The 16,273-nt window shown below is 38.8% G+C and overlaps 1 protein-coding gene across 1 annotated transcript in view; it reads right to left on the bottom strand.

The window, feature by feature from the left end:
- Positions 1–3,517: 3,517 nt before the first annotated feature.
- The window catches only part of LOC126291963 (ras-related protein Rab-32-like), a 384,077-nt gene continuing 371,321 nt past the window's right edge, over positions 3,518–16,273 (bottom strand). The window contains exons 7-8 of the mRNA XM_049985719.1: positions 12,907–13,093; positions 3,518–5,066 (exon numbers count right to left, since the gene is read on the bottom strand). Of these exons, the coding sequence (XP_049841676.1) occupies positions 4,939–5,066; positions 12,907–13,093 (315 nt within the window). The 3' untranslated portion in view covers positions 3,518–4,938. The remainder of the gene's footprint in view (positions 5,067–12,906; positions 13,094–16,273) is intronic.

Here is a 16,273-nt window from a genome sequence, read left to right on the forward strand (position 1 = left end):
AGTGAGCCAAATTTAAGATGGAGCCCCAGTAATGGCAGGTAAACATGCAAAAATGTCCACAAGCCATATTTTTACACTGGTATGCTCATAAACTTAATATAGTGCTGTTACGTTGGTCTACAAATATCAAAGCAGGTAGGTACGTTTTTCATTTACAATCTTGTGTCGTTCCATATTTTTTAATTGTGTCCTCAGAGAGAACACGTCTCTTAGAGAATAAATGGTTCAGTTTATTTCAAACATGTAATACATGCTGGAATTTCAGTAGCTGTTCAGATGATATGTCTTAATACCATGTGTTCAAAGACATTTTCCAAAATATCATAACATACAATGAAAATTGGGATGCAGAGTTGTTCAACAGTGCTTCTGGCTTGCTTAGCATTCTTAATAAAACTCAAATCCTTCTCCTGCTTTACCTTTACATAGAAATACTTGTATATGTTGACCATCTCCATAAAATTACATTTGATGTTAATGCTGAAATGAAGATGTCTTACTGTTTGTTAAAGGACGAGAGACCAGCAAAAACTGCGACCTCATATATTGAAAACTGTAACAAGAAATTCATATTAGTGAGTGTGACTTCCAGTCCCTTAAGAGGTCTTACATAACGTCATTGTGCAAATGGAAACGTGTTTTGGAAATCTTCATAATATTCAATTTACAGAATTTCTAGAAAAAAATCAGTCTGAAAATTATATTTGCCACCTGAATACCTTCTTAGATTCATAATAGACAGTAATTGTCAAAATATTTGTAATGAAGTAGTAGATCTCATCACATTGATTTTTACATTCTCTTTCACTACAGTTTCTTTCGAAAGAAGGATGAGCACCCTTAAAAGAACAAAAAATTGCGTTCACAGCTTAGTGAGTAATGGTGGGTTAAGTTATTTCTGCACAATTACCATAGGAAAAAACATGGTAAACAACTTACAAGTGATCAGAAATTTAAAGGCATTGCTACCAAGAAGAATCAATGTATGGAACACATGGTTCACCTGTACACAAAAAGATACATGTTAAGCCTACCTACAGTTAATCCATTAACTTCGCCACTGGTTTGGACCAAATTTTCAATTATTTTGCCATTAATTTGTACAAGTTCTTTTTGGTATTTTCATCAGCCACAGTGGAAAAACTCTTATGGCTTAGTTAGAAGCAGCTAATGTATTTTGCAAAAATTTTCTTGTGCCTCAAAGTTTGCCATTATTGCTGTAGGTTTATAAGTGCAATGTCTTGTTTTGATATCTCTCTGTATAATCTCTAGAACGATTCCCCATTTGTCTCTACTCCATTAATGTACTTTCCTTACTGGATAAAGTGCCTTGTATGCCATCACTTAGCATTTAGTCATGTGGAGGGCTCTTTTTGCCCCTGTGTTTATGTAGAGATTGATTGCAACAGGTGGAGGCTTCATGCCTGTCAGAGTCACTTATGTACAAGTCCGTAAAAATAGTCATTTGTATACTAACCTGATGTGATTTGTTTGCATTTCATTTCAAGCACACCTTATCCCCTCAGTAGTTATTTTCATGATCGGTTATGGCAGTATCACTTTCGATGTCAGATGCATTTACCAGAACATGAGACAACTTGATAGAATATAAAGGGGGGGGGGGGGGGAGGCAGGCAAAGATTTTAAGTTTAAAATCCCACCCATAAATTATTAAAAACATATTTGAATTTCCAGTTTACAAAACCCTGCCAACAATAGATCACATGTATGTTGTAAAGCAAGTACTTGTAGGACTCTGCTTGTTTCATTGTTTGAGGAGGAGCCAAATAGTACCTTTAAAATTCTTAACAAGAAGTAGTAGTAGTAGTAGTAGTAGTAGTATGTTTCATTTGTGTAGATGCTAATTTAAGTGGAGAGTGAAGAAAGGAAGTACATCTGACAAATAACACATGCCAATTATGATTGTTGATTTGCATGATTTCTAGAAGTAAAGTAGTCATCAATCCAAAGATTGTTTTGAACAGCACAGTCCTTTAACAGACACGGGCCCGAGGTGGTATGGCTTTGGCTTTCTGTGACCTTTGAATAGACTTTCCCAGCAAGTTACAGGAGGACCTGCATTTTATTGTCACTACGGCAAACAGCACTGATTGGTCTCCATACAAATGGTGAAAGCAGTGACTAATTACTTTTTTTAATTTCAGGAATGTGAACCAATTAAAAGGAAGTACCACTAAAAAAAAAAAAAAAAAGGAACAACAGATTGGCACATAGCATGTTTTTCCACTGCAGTGCAAAGAATTCAGGTAACCCATGACATTGTGGCAATACTTATCAGTTAATATTCCACAGGACTGGTTCCGCTGCCAATGCAAGCAGATCTAGAAGACTAAATATGGTAATGGAGGAAGCTATGTCAACACAGTTGCTTGCAGTGATGGCCAGGAATCGGACAAACTGGATTCGACACACGTGCTGCATCTATTGCACCTGACCAGAGGATAGAATTCTGCAACAAGTGGACACTGAAGGTTGATGAGAACAAACAGGTTTAGTTTGTAGGTTCCATCCCCCCAAAACACACACACACACCTCCCGAGGAAGCTTGGTAGAGAGGATTGTTGATCCTTTTCCCATTGAGGGAAAGCTCACCATGTTGAAAGATTTCTTCACATCAGTCCTGTATGAAAGTTGTGACTCCCCTGCGTTGTTCAAAGAAGATGAGGCACTGGTACGTTACGGCATAGAAGCATGCCAGTCACTGAACCAGTCTTCTGGACATTAGATCAGTCAACTTGGCCTGATGGAGTAGCCACCCAGGTCACCAATCTCATTCGAGTGGACTTTCCTGTGAATCCTCTTAAAATTGTTTCCCAGTGGAAAAAAAATCTATAACATGGATTATTTTGAATGGAGACTCACCTTATTGTGCCCTTCTTTGACTAAAGAGTCACCGACATTGTGTGTTGACATTTAAGTAGTGTAACTGCAGCGTTGTACGATATCCCTTGTATGAATAAAATAAAAGTTAGTCACCACTTTTACAATTTCTGTAAACAATTTTGACCCTAGGTATATTTCTTTATAATAGTTTTTCTTTGTCTCATTTGGCATGGTTTATCCTGTATAACACAATCTTATGAATACAGATTTATTTTAGGCTGCTAACTAGTGTGGTACTACCTTACTGCATTCAGGATGTGTAAGATTAGTACAGAACTGTAACATTTTCCTTTGCATTTTCCATGAGAACTTATTTGGCAGGATGTCAGCTGTAATGTCTTTATTATTTTTCAATTATTTTTGTAACAATGTTAAATATCTCTGCTGCAGTGGTATGGGTCTGTCTCTCAATTTCAAACAATATGGAGGGGGGGGGGGGGGGGGGGAGAACACATTTTGTTGATTGTATTTTCTATTCAATGATTTATAAAACATGTTTGGGAGTTTACAACAATCTTTACATTAACCATGAAACTAAATACATCATTACATTGTACAACCCAGATTCACATTAATTTTATAAAATTACATTTTAAATACATAACTTTTTTTTAAAAAAAAGTCAATTATATTTTAATACCACAGAACACAAGGCCTTTTGCATTAAACATTGACAATTTTTCAATCCTAATTGTGATTGGTGTTTATTGGTGGGCCAGTATTTGGAATGTGAACAATTCACAAATCTCACTTTTATACCAGTCCTGTCACTGTGATTGGTAGAAGTGACAAAATGAGATAATAAATAAAATTCACTTAAAAATACATTCTCAATATTTACAGGTTATATATGTAAGTGATATCCCTGCCACACAGAATTCAGAGTTCCGTGTGATGTTTCATAGTCTGAATTTTTCTCTGTACAAAAATGTTTGTCCACATGTATATAATGTGCAAATGGATGACAGGTACTTCATGCTCTACAGAAAGTAGAGAAGCTTCTGATAAGTGGATTTTGGAGCTGACAATCAGTTTCAAGTAGTGACTAAAAACAAATTTACATTGCATTCCACAGTTTCTGTATGATGTCAAGTGCAATTAATGGTATTTTACTGACTATACAGAACCGTGTAGAAATAGATGTCAGTATGTTCGTCCCCTTCTACATGCTTTCTTTGATTGTGAGATATATTTACATCAAGTACTACCACCTCCATGTCACTGCTCCGCAGTAGTTTCCTGCAGTTATTGTACAGACCAGGAAATGGCAGATACTCTATTTACATTCATATTTTTAATTTTCTTTGGAACTGTTATAAGATGTCCTCTAATAAAAAGAAACCTTCTGCACATTTAAGCCTGGAAATTGTTGATACTAAATGTATCCTGCTTGTCTCTCCAACTCTCTTGTGGATTACTGAAGTTAACATGTAACTGGATGTAATTAGTGACAATGCACTTGATGAACTATAAAATGAAAACTTTGAATAAAACATATTTTTAACAATATAAAAATATAAACAATAGAAACCACAATTTACTTGTACATCACCATTGTATATAGTTATTGTTATATGGCTTCAGTACGATGTAATTTTAATTTATTGATTGACAACAAAATTATAAATGTGATGAACAAAATTTGTGATTACCACTGTAGAAAATGAATTTAGTATAAAATAAAAGTCATATAGAACTGGTTAATTCTTCAGTGTTTTATTGCACAACACTATCTTCTTGGGTGTATCAGCACGTACCGTGTTTCTTTGCTTCCACAGTTGTTATTGGACCTTCATCATGTGCTTAAGTGGTATACATTACATTTTACTCCGTTGGCCAGTTCATGTATCCAGTCTGTTACCCCCTTTGGAAATTGAAACTTTAAGTTGCATCAGCTGCGAAGTATTTTGCGGTAATCTTGCCTGTTTGCTAGATTTAGGCATCGCTATGACTGGAACTGTACACTGTACAGACACTTTAGGGTAAATTGCACAACCACAATATTGGCAAAAGACTGTTTCCATAACATGCCTATCATCCACAACAGTTTCTTTGTTTGTCCTTTGTCTGTCCTGTGCTGGCCGAGAGAATGATAGTATCAGCCGCAGCCTCTTGAGTTTTCACATACATGACCTTGTTTACCAGGAATGCCATAGCTTCATCTGTAAGATAAAATAAATGCTACTCTAATGGTTTTATTATTATTATATCATGATTATGTGAATTGCTTTATTAACATGTAAGTATTTTTACACATGTGGTGCCATACAATAAATAATTAAAACATTATAGAAATGACAGCAATTATATATAAAAAAATAGACACACAGAATGAATTATGGGACTAAAAGGGTCAGAGAAGGTTTTAATATCACCTGGGGGGGGGGGGGGGGGGGGGGGTAATATAACTAATGTTTCAACTCATTTTGCAGCAGTTCTCTTAAGGGTGTTGTAACTGCTTGATTCTGGTAATGGTTTCTTCTGTATACTACCTTATTTTGGTTCTCATGTGGCTGCTGATGTCACATTCTGGTATGCCACTGGATAGTTTGAAGAAAAGATTTTTATGGTTCAAATGGCTCTGAAACTGCTGTGGTCATCAGTCCCCTAGAACTTAGAACTACTTAAACCTAACTAACCTAAGGACATCACACACATCCATGCCCGAGGCAGGATTCAAACCTGCGACCGTAGCGGTCTCGCGGTTCCAGACTGTAGCGCCTAGAACCGCTCGGCCACTCCGGGCGGCAAGATTTTTATGGAGTGATGGCAATACAGAAAGCTAGCGACTATGCTACTCTGGCAGGTGATTCACTTTTGCCTACGAACTGGCAAGCCTGTGCCGTGCCCAGCGGTAGTGTTCTGCAGTGAGACATCAATCCCACATGGCAGGTTTTTAAAAGGCCCCTGTAAATGATCAAACATTTTCTTAAATGTAAGTATGCTTGCCAGATATTTGGCTGTGTTCAGTACTCGTTGGCATGTTTGTCACACATAGATAGGTCTTTTATGACGTGTTAGTGAGAAATTTTGATTGATGGAAAGTTTGACAAGATGGCAGATGACGTTTGAGTTAATTTTTCACCACACACATATAGTGAAAATTTCTTTTATTACAATTTTATCTCACTGTATGGCGATTTTCTACAATTATGGAAACTATGATCAAGGGTGAAAACAAAATAGCACTGACAATTACCAAAACGGTAGAGGCGTCATGTCTTTTCCAACCATATGTTTCGCAGGGAGAATGTATGAACAAAATCTGTCTGTTATGCATGACCTACAAGCGGAAGTGCATTGAAATAAAAGAAATCTTAAGTTCTTCAGTTCTTCTACAGGCAATGTGGGATGTATGTTCCCATATTGTGGTATTTTAATGAACTGTCATTAGAGGACCAAGAAGAAGAGTGTAAATTTTTGCATACAAATAATGAACATTTTACTATCCATGTGCAATATTCAAAATGTTTGAGAGATCTTATGGATTTAACTGCTAAGGTCATCAGTCCCTAAGCTTACACACTACTTAAACTAAATTATCCTAAGGACACACACACACACACACACACACACACACACACACACACACACACACACACACACACACACCTGATGGAGGACTCGAACCTCCGCCGGAACCAGCCACACAGTCCACGACTGCAGCGTCTTTAGACTGCTCGGCTAATCCCGCATGGCACAGAAAACACGTTTTCGTGTGTATATTTCACCTTCATTTTAAACAATTCTCTGGTGGGGTGCCTTGTTTTCTTCTTTAAATGTTAGAAATGCTAAATCTCATCTACATTTGTAGCCATTCCAACTAATGCCAAAATAGTTTATACATGAAAAGCATCTGCTCCAGAAGTAAGGTTAACATTACAGGCTTTCGTGGTATATGTACAGCTTGTTTGATACATCCGTAGCCAATTTGACAGACATGTTTGCTCTTTTACAAGGGCCTTAACAAGTTCTTAAAATTTTCATTGTCCATTGGAAGAAAGATTATGTAACTATGTCTTCTTTAAATACACTGTCGCAGTCAATGCCAGGACTGCATTCGTGGCCATCTTCTCTACTGTCAAAACACACACCAACACCAACTGCATCTGGTTCAGAGTGAGGTTAAACTGACAAATTTTGTAAATGTATGGGTTTGTTTGACAGGACTCTGGTCACGCGGGGCTGTTGGATGGTGAATACAAGTGGCCTGCTGATCCAGTTCATGTTGTTAGGGTGCTTAATTATTTTGAGAGCCTTTCTAATTTTTTGCTGTTGTGTCCATGGCTGCTGAGCAGGAACATGAGGTTCTTCATAAGTAAGAGTTTAGCCACAGCCCTGGCAGTTTTGTCAGCTACAGCTGATTTATTGCGTTACTCCAGTCGTACACAGTATTTGTGCTCCAATATGCAAGTGGTAATAGGTCTCCCAGTTTCATCAATGTAGACTCTGCCACATTCACATCAAAGTTTATAGACAACTACACTGTGCAGAGCATATGTGGAATCCTTCGAGGATCTTGAGAGATCTCTGATCCTCAAACTGCTCTGGAATATGATATTAATTCCTCATTAGCGAGCAACAGGAAGTAGTTCTCCCGTTCTTTTGTTTGTTTTATCCTCACTGTATCTTGTAACTCTCATGTTGTCACTATATCCATCCACACAGATGCTGTCCAGAGCTTGTCCAGTTTCTGCTGAAAGTTGTCAGCATCCCAGATTCTGTCGGCACCTCAACACCTTACCTAAAAATATATGGTTTACATAAGAAATAGAAAACAACAGACAATTCCCTTCCTGTATGTAGAACCGCACAGAACATCTGATGGCAAATTTTGACAAAACCTACAGGAAATCTGTGAATACCAACATACATGTGCATGAAAGAATGCTATGTATGCTGAAAGCCCAAGACGACCTGTTAATGACATGGAACACCTTCAACGCAAAGTGAAAGAGCTCCAGACAACATTGCGTGCAAATGGATAGCGTAACTAGAATGTACAATGAAATTTTGAGGTACAGTGAAGATATAACAACAGACAAAATAACAGAAGATCCTCTTCTTGTTGCTCACTTGTCTAATGTGAGAGGTGTCAGCAACTGTGAGGCAAAAGTAGCTGTGTCATGGAGGAATTAAACTGTATTCCGTAGCAGCCACAGGACCTGAAATCTGTTGAGAAGCATGAATGTTTTTTATGGTTGTAGTTTCTAAAGTTTCTGACCTAACAAAGAAATAAGATGTTTTGTCTTCAAATGTATTTTTACTTTTTAGCGTAATCTCTTTGTTAATCTGTACACTTCTTCCAGCAATGCCCATCTCTTTAACCCATTGAAATAATAGTTAGCGTCTTTCTCCTTTAAAACAGTTGGTTATGAAGGTGCTGACCTCTTCATTCAAAGAAAATTTCAGTCCTCAAATTTCAGCTGAAGGGACAAAAAAATTTACTTGGGGGCTGGATCTGTTGAGTAAGGAGGATGAGTAAGCAGTTTAAAATGCAATTTGTGGATTTTTGCCATAGTTACTGCTGAGGTATGAGCTGGCACAGAGTGAGCAATTGTGGCAACCAGCATGTGGTCAGTTTTCTCATCCATAAATGTTCAATGAATCTGTGACAAACATGTTCTTCAGATATGCTCATAGCTTCTGTTATCTTTCTCATCAAATGCATTCTTGAAAAATGAACCAGGAACAACTGTTGTACGATTCTTTAAGAGTACTGCCAGTTTTGCAGTGTTACAGGGTTGAATCTTCTGGTGCATATAAATAAACAAGAATAGCACATGGGAGAATTATAAAACTTTTTATAAATTATTATGAAGATGCATTATTGTTAAAGTGGTAGTAATATTAAAGGATCATACAAAGGGTATTAGGAAAGTTTTGCAGTACGACACAACAATAGGTTGCAGGAGGCTGATTGTAGCTGTGTTCTGACAACACTTCATACTTTCATTGTAGCCGCTGTACCAAGTCTGTGGATGCAGTTGTTCATTAGAAGGTTTAATGTGAAGTGCTTGCTGTGGCATCGTGGAGATTCGGGCAGTTTTGCCGCACAGCTTCACCCATGGCTTCAACATAGACTAGCACTTTGAAGAAATGGCTCTTGCACTTGGTGAGGTGTCCACATCGTTCAACCATATTCAGTTGGTACAGGACCAAACTGGTAATTTCCCTCTGGAGGATGCTGAGTGGATGGGAAGGCCACAATCATCAGTTGGGAAGGGAAAAATTGATGCTGCGAGAAAAATGCTAGAAGAAGACAGACGATTGACCTATAAGCAGACAGAGTATACCTTAGAGCTAAGATGCTGCATGATCATTTGTAAGTAAATGAACTTCGTTGTCTCTGGGTGCTGCATAGACTGATGGAAGAGCAGATGACACGAGTGACTTGGTGCTGGTAGATGTTGAAGATGTTTTGTAAGGGACATTCTCAGTGCGTGAATAATATTATGACAGGTGGTGAGACTTTGCTGTGCTATTATGATGTGCTGACTGAGAATCAAAAAAAAATTTGGGTCTTTGAAGATAACAACAAGCCCGTATCTGTCAGAAAATCTTTATCAGTAAAGAAGAAAAGGATAGCTGTTTGTTTACAAATCAAGTGGAATTGTGGAGCATGTTGTTTTGGACACCCAGAGGACGGGCACAGCTAAGTGGTACACTGAGCAGTGTGTGTCCTAAAGTCATCGAATCTTTGAAGAACCTGCGACTGAAGTGATGAATGGACATTTGGTTCCTCCCATCACGAAAACACACCAACTCACTGCGCCAAAGCATGCACCAAATATTTGCGGGGTACAGGGCTGCAACTTCTTGAGCACCGTCCTTACAGTCCAGACCTTACTTCTTGCGACTTTGCACTGTTTCCACATATGAAAATGAAGCTGAAAGGAGTGCAGTTTTCAAGTGATGAGGATGTCCTTAGTGTTTGGGACAGTGAGCATGCCTTACTCCTTACAGAAACATGGGAGAACTGGTTTAGGGATTGGTTTTGAAGGATGGAAAGTTGTATTCAGTGTCGGAGAACTTACTTCGGGGGGGGGGGAAAGAAGATGTGTTGCAAAACTTTCCTAGTCCCGTTTATATAACAGCTGTTTGTGGTTTATTTTTGAAGAATTCATACCTTCAGCTGCGGATGCCGTACAATAAATTTTGCTGTCTCTCACCTTTATTTGAGATTTCTCTAGCACCATTTGGTGAACCTGTGCAATGTTATCAGTGGTTGCAGTTTTATGCTGTCCCAAACATGCATTGTTACCGGAGCTGGCATGGGCACATTAAAATTAAGCTGCCCAAAATACCGTGGTCAAACAACTATGCATACAAAATGCCTTAAATGTTAAGAATCTTTGTAGATGCTCTCCACATTGTAGGCATCTACAAACTTGGATGCCTATGTGGCAAAGTCTACGATAGTGAAATCCGGAGTAGCAATTGCATGTCTAAACACGAATGCTACTTACGACTGGGGCAACACAGTTAATCAGCTGTTGCTGAACCCCTTATGACTGTGGCCAAGCTATTAATTTTCAAGAGCACAATGTGCTTGATCATCAGCTGTGAATACAGCAGCAAAAAATGAAAGGCTTTATATAGCCTGATGGGACATGCAGGGAAGATGGCCACAAGTTACCAGTGACCTGTCTGCCAGCAGGCCCCATGTGTTCATCAGTCAACAGCTTCATTTTATATGGGTCCAACAGCATAAAAAAGTGGTCACAAGTGAACTGCTGCGCGGCAGGAATGTCTCGCTGCAGGAGAAATGTTACCCTTGTATAAGCTATAGTTTCATTATTGCTTGGCAGTCACCTACCAGATCTGTGGAGCCACCCCTCCATAGCAATTTTTACTTTTTATTGTCCAGTGGCATACCAGAATGTGATGTCAGTAGCCACCTGACAACCAAAACAAGGCAGTGATAGTAGAAACCCATCACCAGAAACCAACAGTTAGTCAGCCTGAAGAGGATCACTGCAAAACCGGTCAAATAATTGGCAATTTAATTGTTTTGATGTTTTATAATGACTTGGTCTAAAACAAATTCATTTTGTGTATGCAGGTACACATCCACACCATTGGTACACACTTAAATACTTGCATCACATTATCCTATCATTCTGTCAGAGCTACCAAAACAAAATATTGCAGCCCAGCAAAAAGGGTCTGACATCTCGTGGAAATCGGGTTTTCTGCCGGATATCAGCGTCTTCCAAACACGATATTTCGACGTCATTACTTGACGTCTTCATCAGGTGTTCCCTGAGACTGGCTGCTTGCTGGACCGGGTCGCATATTTATGCCTGGCATTTACAATATTCCTTGTGAATGCGGTATGTCCTACATTGGCCAAACGACTAGAACGGTGGAAATCAGATGTAAGGAACACCAGCGACATACCAGGCTAAGGCAGGCCACAAAATCAGCAGTAGCAGAACACTGCCTAGAATCGGAACATTCCATGGATTATGAGAACACCAAGGTCATGGTCCAGACACCCCCAGGTTCTGGGATAGTGTCATCACTGAATCTATAGAGATAAAGATGGCACAAAACTTGATTAACCGGGAAGCAGGATACCAGCTAAGCACTGCATGGAACCCGGCATTTGAACTGCTGAAGCAATGCCGGAGAAAATATGTTTCCAACACCAACAACGAGCCTCAGACATCCGCACACTGCGGGCATGAACCAAGAAGGGAACACCAGGAAGCCTCAGCCACAGTCGGAGACGGCCAGAGCGGGAGCGGACGGAATAGGGAACGTCCAGAGCCGCATTGGAGCGCCACTCGCGGGTGCGGACACTAGGAGGCCACGACCGCAGTCGGAGATGGCCAGAGTGGGCGCGGACGGAATAGAGAACACCTAGAGCGGCAGGATAGCGCGACTAGCGGGCGCGGACCGACTAGGGAACACCAGGCACCGGGCAGGCATAAATATGGGACCCGGTTCAGCAAGCAGCCAGTCTCAGGGAACACCTGATGAAGACGTCAAGTAATGACGTCGAAATATCGTGTTTGGAAGACGCTGATATCCAGCAGAAAACCCGATTTCCACGAGATGTCATCAAATCGCCGGGAAAGTCTAAAATTACAAAAAGGGTCTGATTTGGACATGGAGTCAGACAGCAGTTCACATCTTCACCTGCTCATCCAGATTTAGGTTTTCTGAGGTTTCCCTAGATTGCTTAAGGCAAACTCCACAATGATGCCTTTAAAAAGAATACAACTGATTTCTTTTCAAATCCTTCTTTCAATCTGAGCTTGTGCTCTGTGTTTTGTCACCTCTTCTGTGACTGCACATTAAACCCTAGCAGCTGCAAACAGCTTTATCTTGGAAGACACAGAATAAAGCATATTATGTTTTTGCAGTTATTTCTCTGTGGATTGGTTCATTCTATAAGCTCACTATATGGCTGTCTCATCAAACAACTTGTGATTTCGTGACGAACACCTTTACTTGTTCAAAGGATCGGTTTCCACATGATTAGTGCTTAACTGACTGATAATGTAGTTAAAGGACCCAGTGTCAGGAAAATGGTGTCCAGTTGCTCTTCACAACTAATCTTACATGCTTAATAGCACTTATTAAAGTTGTACTGTGCACACAAAATAGTAAGCAATTCGCACAACAGGTGTTGGGAACAGATTATGTGATTCATGATATTGAACACGGCATGAGGTAAACATCACTGGAATAATTTTGTGCAATCTAAACTGAAATCTTATTGCTGCAAATTACAAAACACTGCCGCATGACTCTGTACTGTTTGCTGATATTGGCGATGACCTAAAAAAGGTCTATGTTGGTCAACTTATACACATTCCTTCAGTCCTAGGAGTCCCCTCCCCCCACCCCACCCTCTCTTCCCAAGTGAGAAACAAAGTTACAGAACATGTACAGTATGATGCTTTCTGTAATATGATTTGCTAATATGTAATTGCTTGAGTGTGCATTCATTCATAGTGGTGGGCACAACATAGAATTCTATTTCCTCACCTATATTGATATTCTCCTTTGCTGATGTAGAGAACCAATTCGTGATACCATTATCACGACAGAATCGAGCTATGGTCTCGGTAGAAGGCCCGGAAGACCCTTGGATGTCACACTTGTTTGCCAGCAACACTGTGGGGATGGGAGTGCCATCCTGTTGCGTTACTTTTTCCCTGATGTCATTGAGCCACTGTGAACATACATATATGGAGTTTAGAATCATCCATAAAAACTGTAAATTTCATCAACAAGGGTGCACACCAAGTCACAACATACATCAACAAATGGCAAGCAACTCACGAAACTTATTCTAAACACCTCATTAACAATACTTTTCAAAGGCTGCCAGTTTCTCAGCTACATTAAATAGCTGTTATCTCCTATTCATATCTTAATATTTACAGATAGATAAGCAGTGGCAGGAGAAAACACTTGTAATCCTTGAAGAAATGCGCAAGCTTTCGGAACCTGTGGCACAACCTCCTAGCAGAATCGTTGGAGGGGAATGAAGGAGGAAGTATAAAAAGGATGGGCGAGGCTTAGGAAGTGGGAAGAATCTGCAAAAGTCACCCAGAACCTGAGGTCAGGGCAGACTTAACAGATGCGATGAGCAGCAAAGATAAAGACAACATTGGGGTTTTGCCACTGGCTAGCAAAGAGGTGTGTGCTCATGATTTCGTAAGGAATAGTGAGAGTCATTGTCAAGAAAACAGGACATCCACTATTCACTATAGAATAATAGGACATGATGTGTGTTTATTATTGTAAGCATACTTAAATACTTGATTTTTTGTATCATGGTAAAAGTTGGAATTACACCTTCTGTTACGACTTCAATTCCTGTTAGTAACAATTTTTGTCCCCTTTGTTTATTCCCAAATTTTGTATGTAATATATACATAGGAGATGTATAAATATATCAAAACATCAATTAAAATGTTTCCCATTTTGATTCATTATTCAAGGTAATATTTTTGATGTGCTTGCCCTAATGCTGCACTTAGTGTTCCTGGAAATTAGTTACATGTCTAATCGAAAATTCCACCTTATTATGTAACGAAAGAACTTTGTGAGCTAATACATATTTCTGGGCATAGTGGCACCACTATTTATAAATATGTGTTATGACGCCATTTTTTTTATTATTATAGTGATGTATTATGTTTTTACTCAAAATGTTAATGTAGAGGAGATACTAGCATCATAATTATTTTAATATTCATAGTAAATGCGTTAATACAGGCCTTCATGGGCAACCTCTGTAAGAAGGTATTGTATTTTGAGCCTACCTCGGAGATACGACCAATAACGTGTAAAAATTACTGCATATGTAAAATTTTGCCTTCAGAATGTGAGCTGTAATTTTCAGCTTTAGACCAGATTTTATTTGCTATAAATAATTAATTGTATTAGGAATACTGTCATCGTTTCCCCAATTTTTTTACTATTTATGGTGCAAACTTCTTGGTGTGAGGTGCCTTAGTGCTGTGTAATTTACGAATAAATGCTTTATGGAGTTCTCATCATGTCAGATATGCCAGTCCTTAAGTTTATTGAACTTAACTTTTTTAAACTGTAAAGGGTTCTAGAATGCTGTCCTTCGTGGTTTTGTTAATAGTTTTTGAACTGTAAAAACTTGTAATGAGAGAGCAGTGCTTGCTAAATATTTGTTTGAAGGAATTAACAAAAATGTGGCTGACTGTAAATGCATCTTTAATTCCCACAATGCAGTTATTTATTATGATTGTAAGCAATATAAAAACAGTGTTTTAATGAAAAGATTGAACTGTTGTTCATAACCAACTCAATTATGAGCAGGTTGCCATTGGATCAAGTGAACTACAGTAGAACCTCAATCTTCACTTCTGGGACCAGGTGATGGTTGGAACACTAAAAAGGTCAGCCATTTGGAGGAGAGTGAAACAAGTCAATCACAGAGCTCAAAATGATGAATAAATCAAAATTAAGTTGTAAAAATACATTTATAGTAAACAGCAAGGAAAACAGGAAATTTTAGACACTGAATTAAAAAAACTGTAAACCTTTTTTGTTTCAGTTTTGTAAACCTTGTCTTTGTGGCTGCATCACGGCAGGCCTGTGGTCATAGCAGAAACATCACGTGTATGGAATTCATCTTCTTCATCCCGGTTTTTGGTGCAACTGAATAGCTTTTTGTTTTATGATAGGACGTTCAACGTAGGGTCTCCTTATGTCTTTCCTAACAAAACCAAAGCACACTAAAGTTTTGGTTTTTCAATGCTTTTCTAGTTCCTGAAGCATTTTCGCCCTCTACAATTAATGAAAAAGCTTCAAGATATTTTTGGTTCTTTTTGCAGTTTTTAATGGTTGTCACTCCACCACCCATTACAGAGGCTTATTTAGTAACTGACTCACCTTTTCCATTTCTTTGTAGAACACAGTTTCTGTTTCGATGTGCATACAACATGTTTCCATTTCTAATTTGTAGCCATTCTTATTCTTCCAGAAACCCTTACCTTCTTGATCACAACTTAAAAAAAAAACTGTATAAAATTACACTACAATTTTGAAATTAAAATGAGAAGCACAATAATCTTAAAAAGCTCACTGGTGAAGCAGCAGATTGAGGAGTACAGTAAAGCAATCTTGTAATGCAATACCCCTTTAAACTGAGGCAGCGTAAATACTGTCACTGATCACTTGTTGTGACAAGAAAAAAAAAAAAAAAAAAAAAAAAAATCGATCGATAACGTTGGCACATTGATGTGCGCAGAGCGTAGATGAATGGTTGTAACCATGGTTGGATAATTTGAGGATTTGGTTAATTGTAGGTCAGATAATCGAGGGTCTGCTGCATTGCTTATTTAAGAGAGGCTGATGCAGTCAGAAACAAAGACTGAGCAGGTTGTTGAAGTGAGTTGGGCAAGTTTTCAAGTGGAGGAGATGATGTGTGAACAGATATTATCAAACACAGACGATATATATATTAAAAAAAAAAAAAAAAAAAAAAGTGATGTAACTTACCAAACGAAAGTGTTGTATGTTGATAGACACACAAATAAACACACACACAAAATTCAAGCTTCCACAACCCATGGTTACTTCATCAGGAAAGAGGGAAAGACGAAAGGATGTGGGTTTTAAGGGAGAGTGTAAGGATTCATTCCAATCCCGGGAGTGGAAAGACTTACCTTAGGGGGGAAAAAAGGACAGGTATACACTTGCGCGCACACACACACATCCATCCGCACATATACAGACACAAGCAGTTCCTTAGCCAGCTTCATCCTAACCCACAACTTCTTCACTTTTGAAGGCCAGACATACCATGGGTACCAGGATGGCCCCCTCGTATGCCAACCTATTTATGGGTCGATTAGAGGAAGCCTTC

This window comes from Schistocerca gregaria, chromosome 9 (assembly GCF_023897955.1).
Source record: "Schistocerca gregaria isolate iqSchGreg1 chromosome 9, iqSchGreg1.2, whole genome shotgun sequence".
Lineage (NCBI taxonomy): Eukaryota > Metazoa > Arthropoda > Insecta > Orthoptera > Acrididae > Schistocerca > Schistocerca gregaria.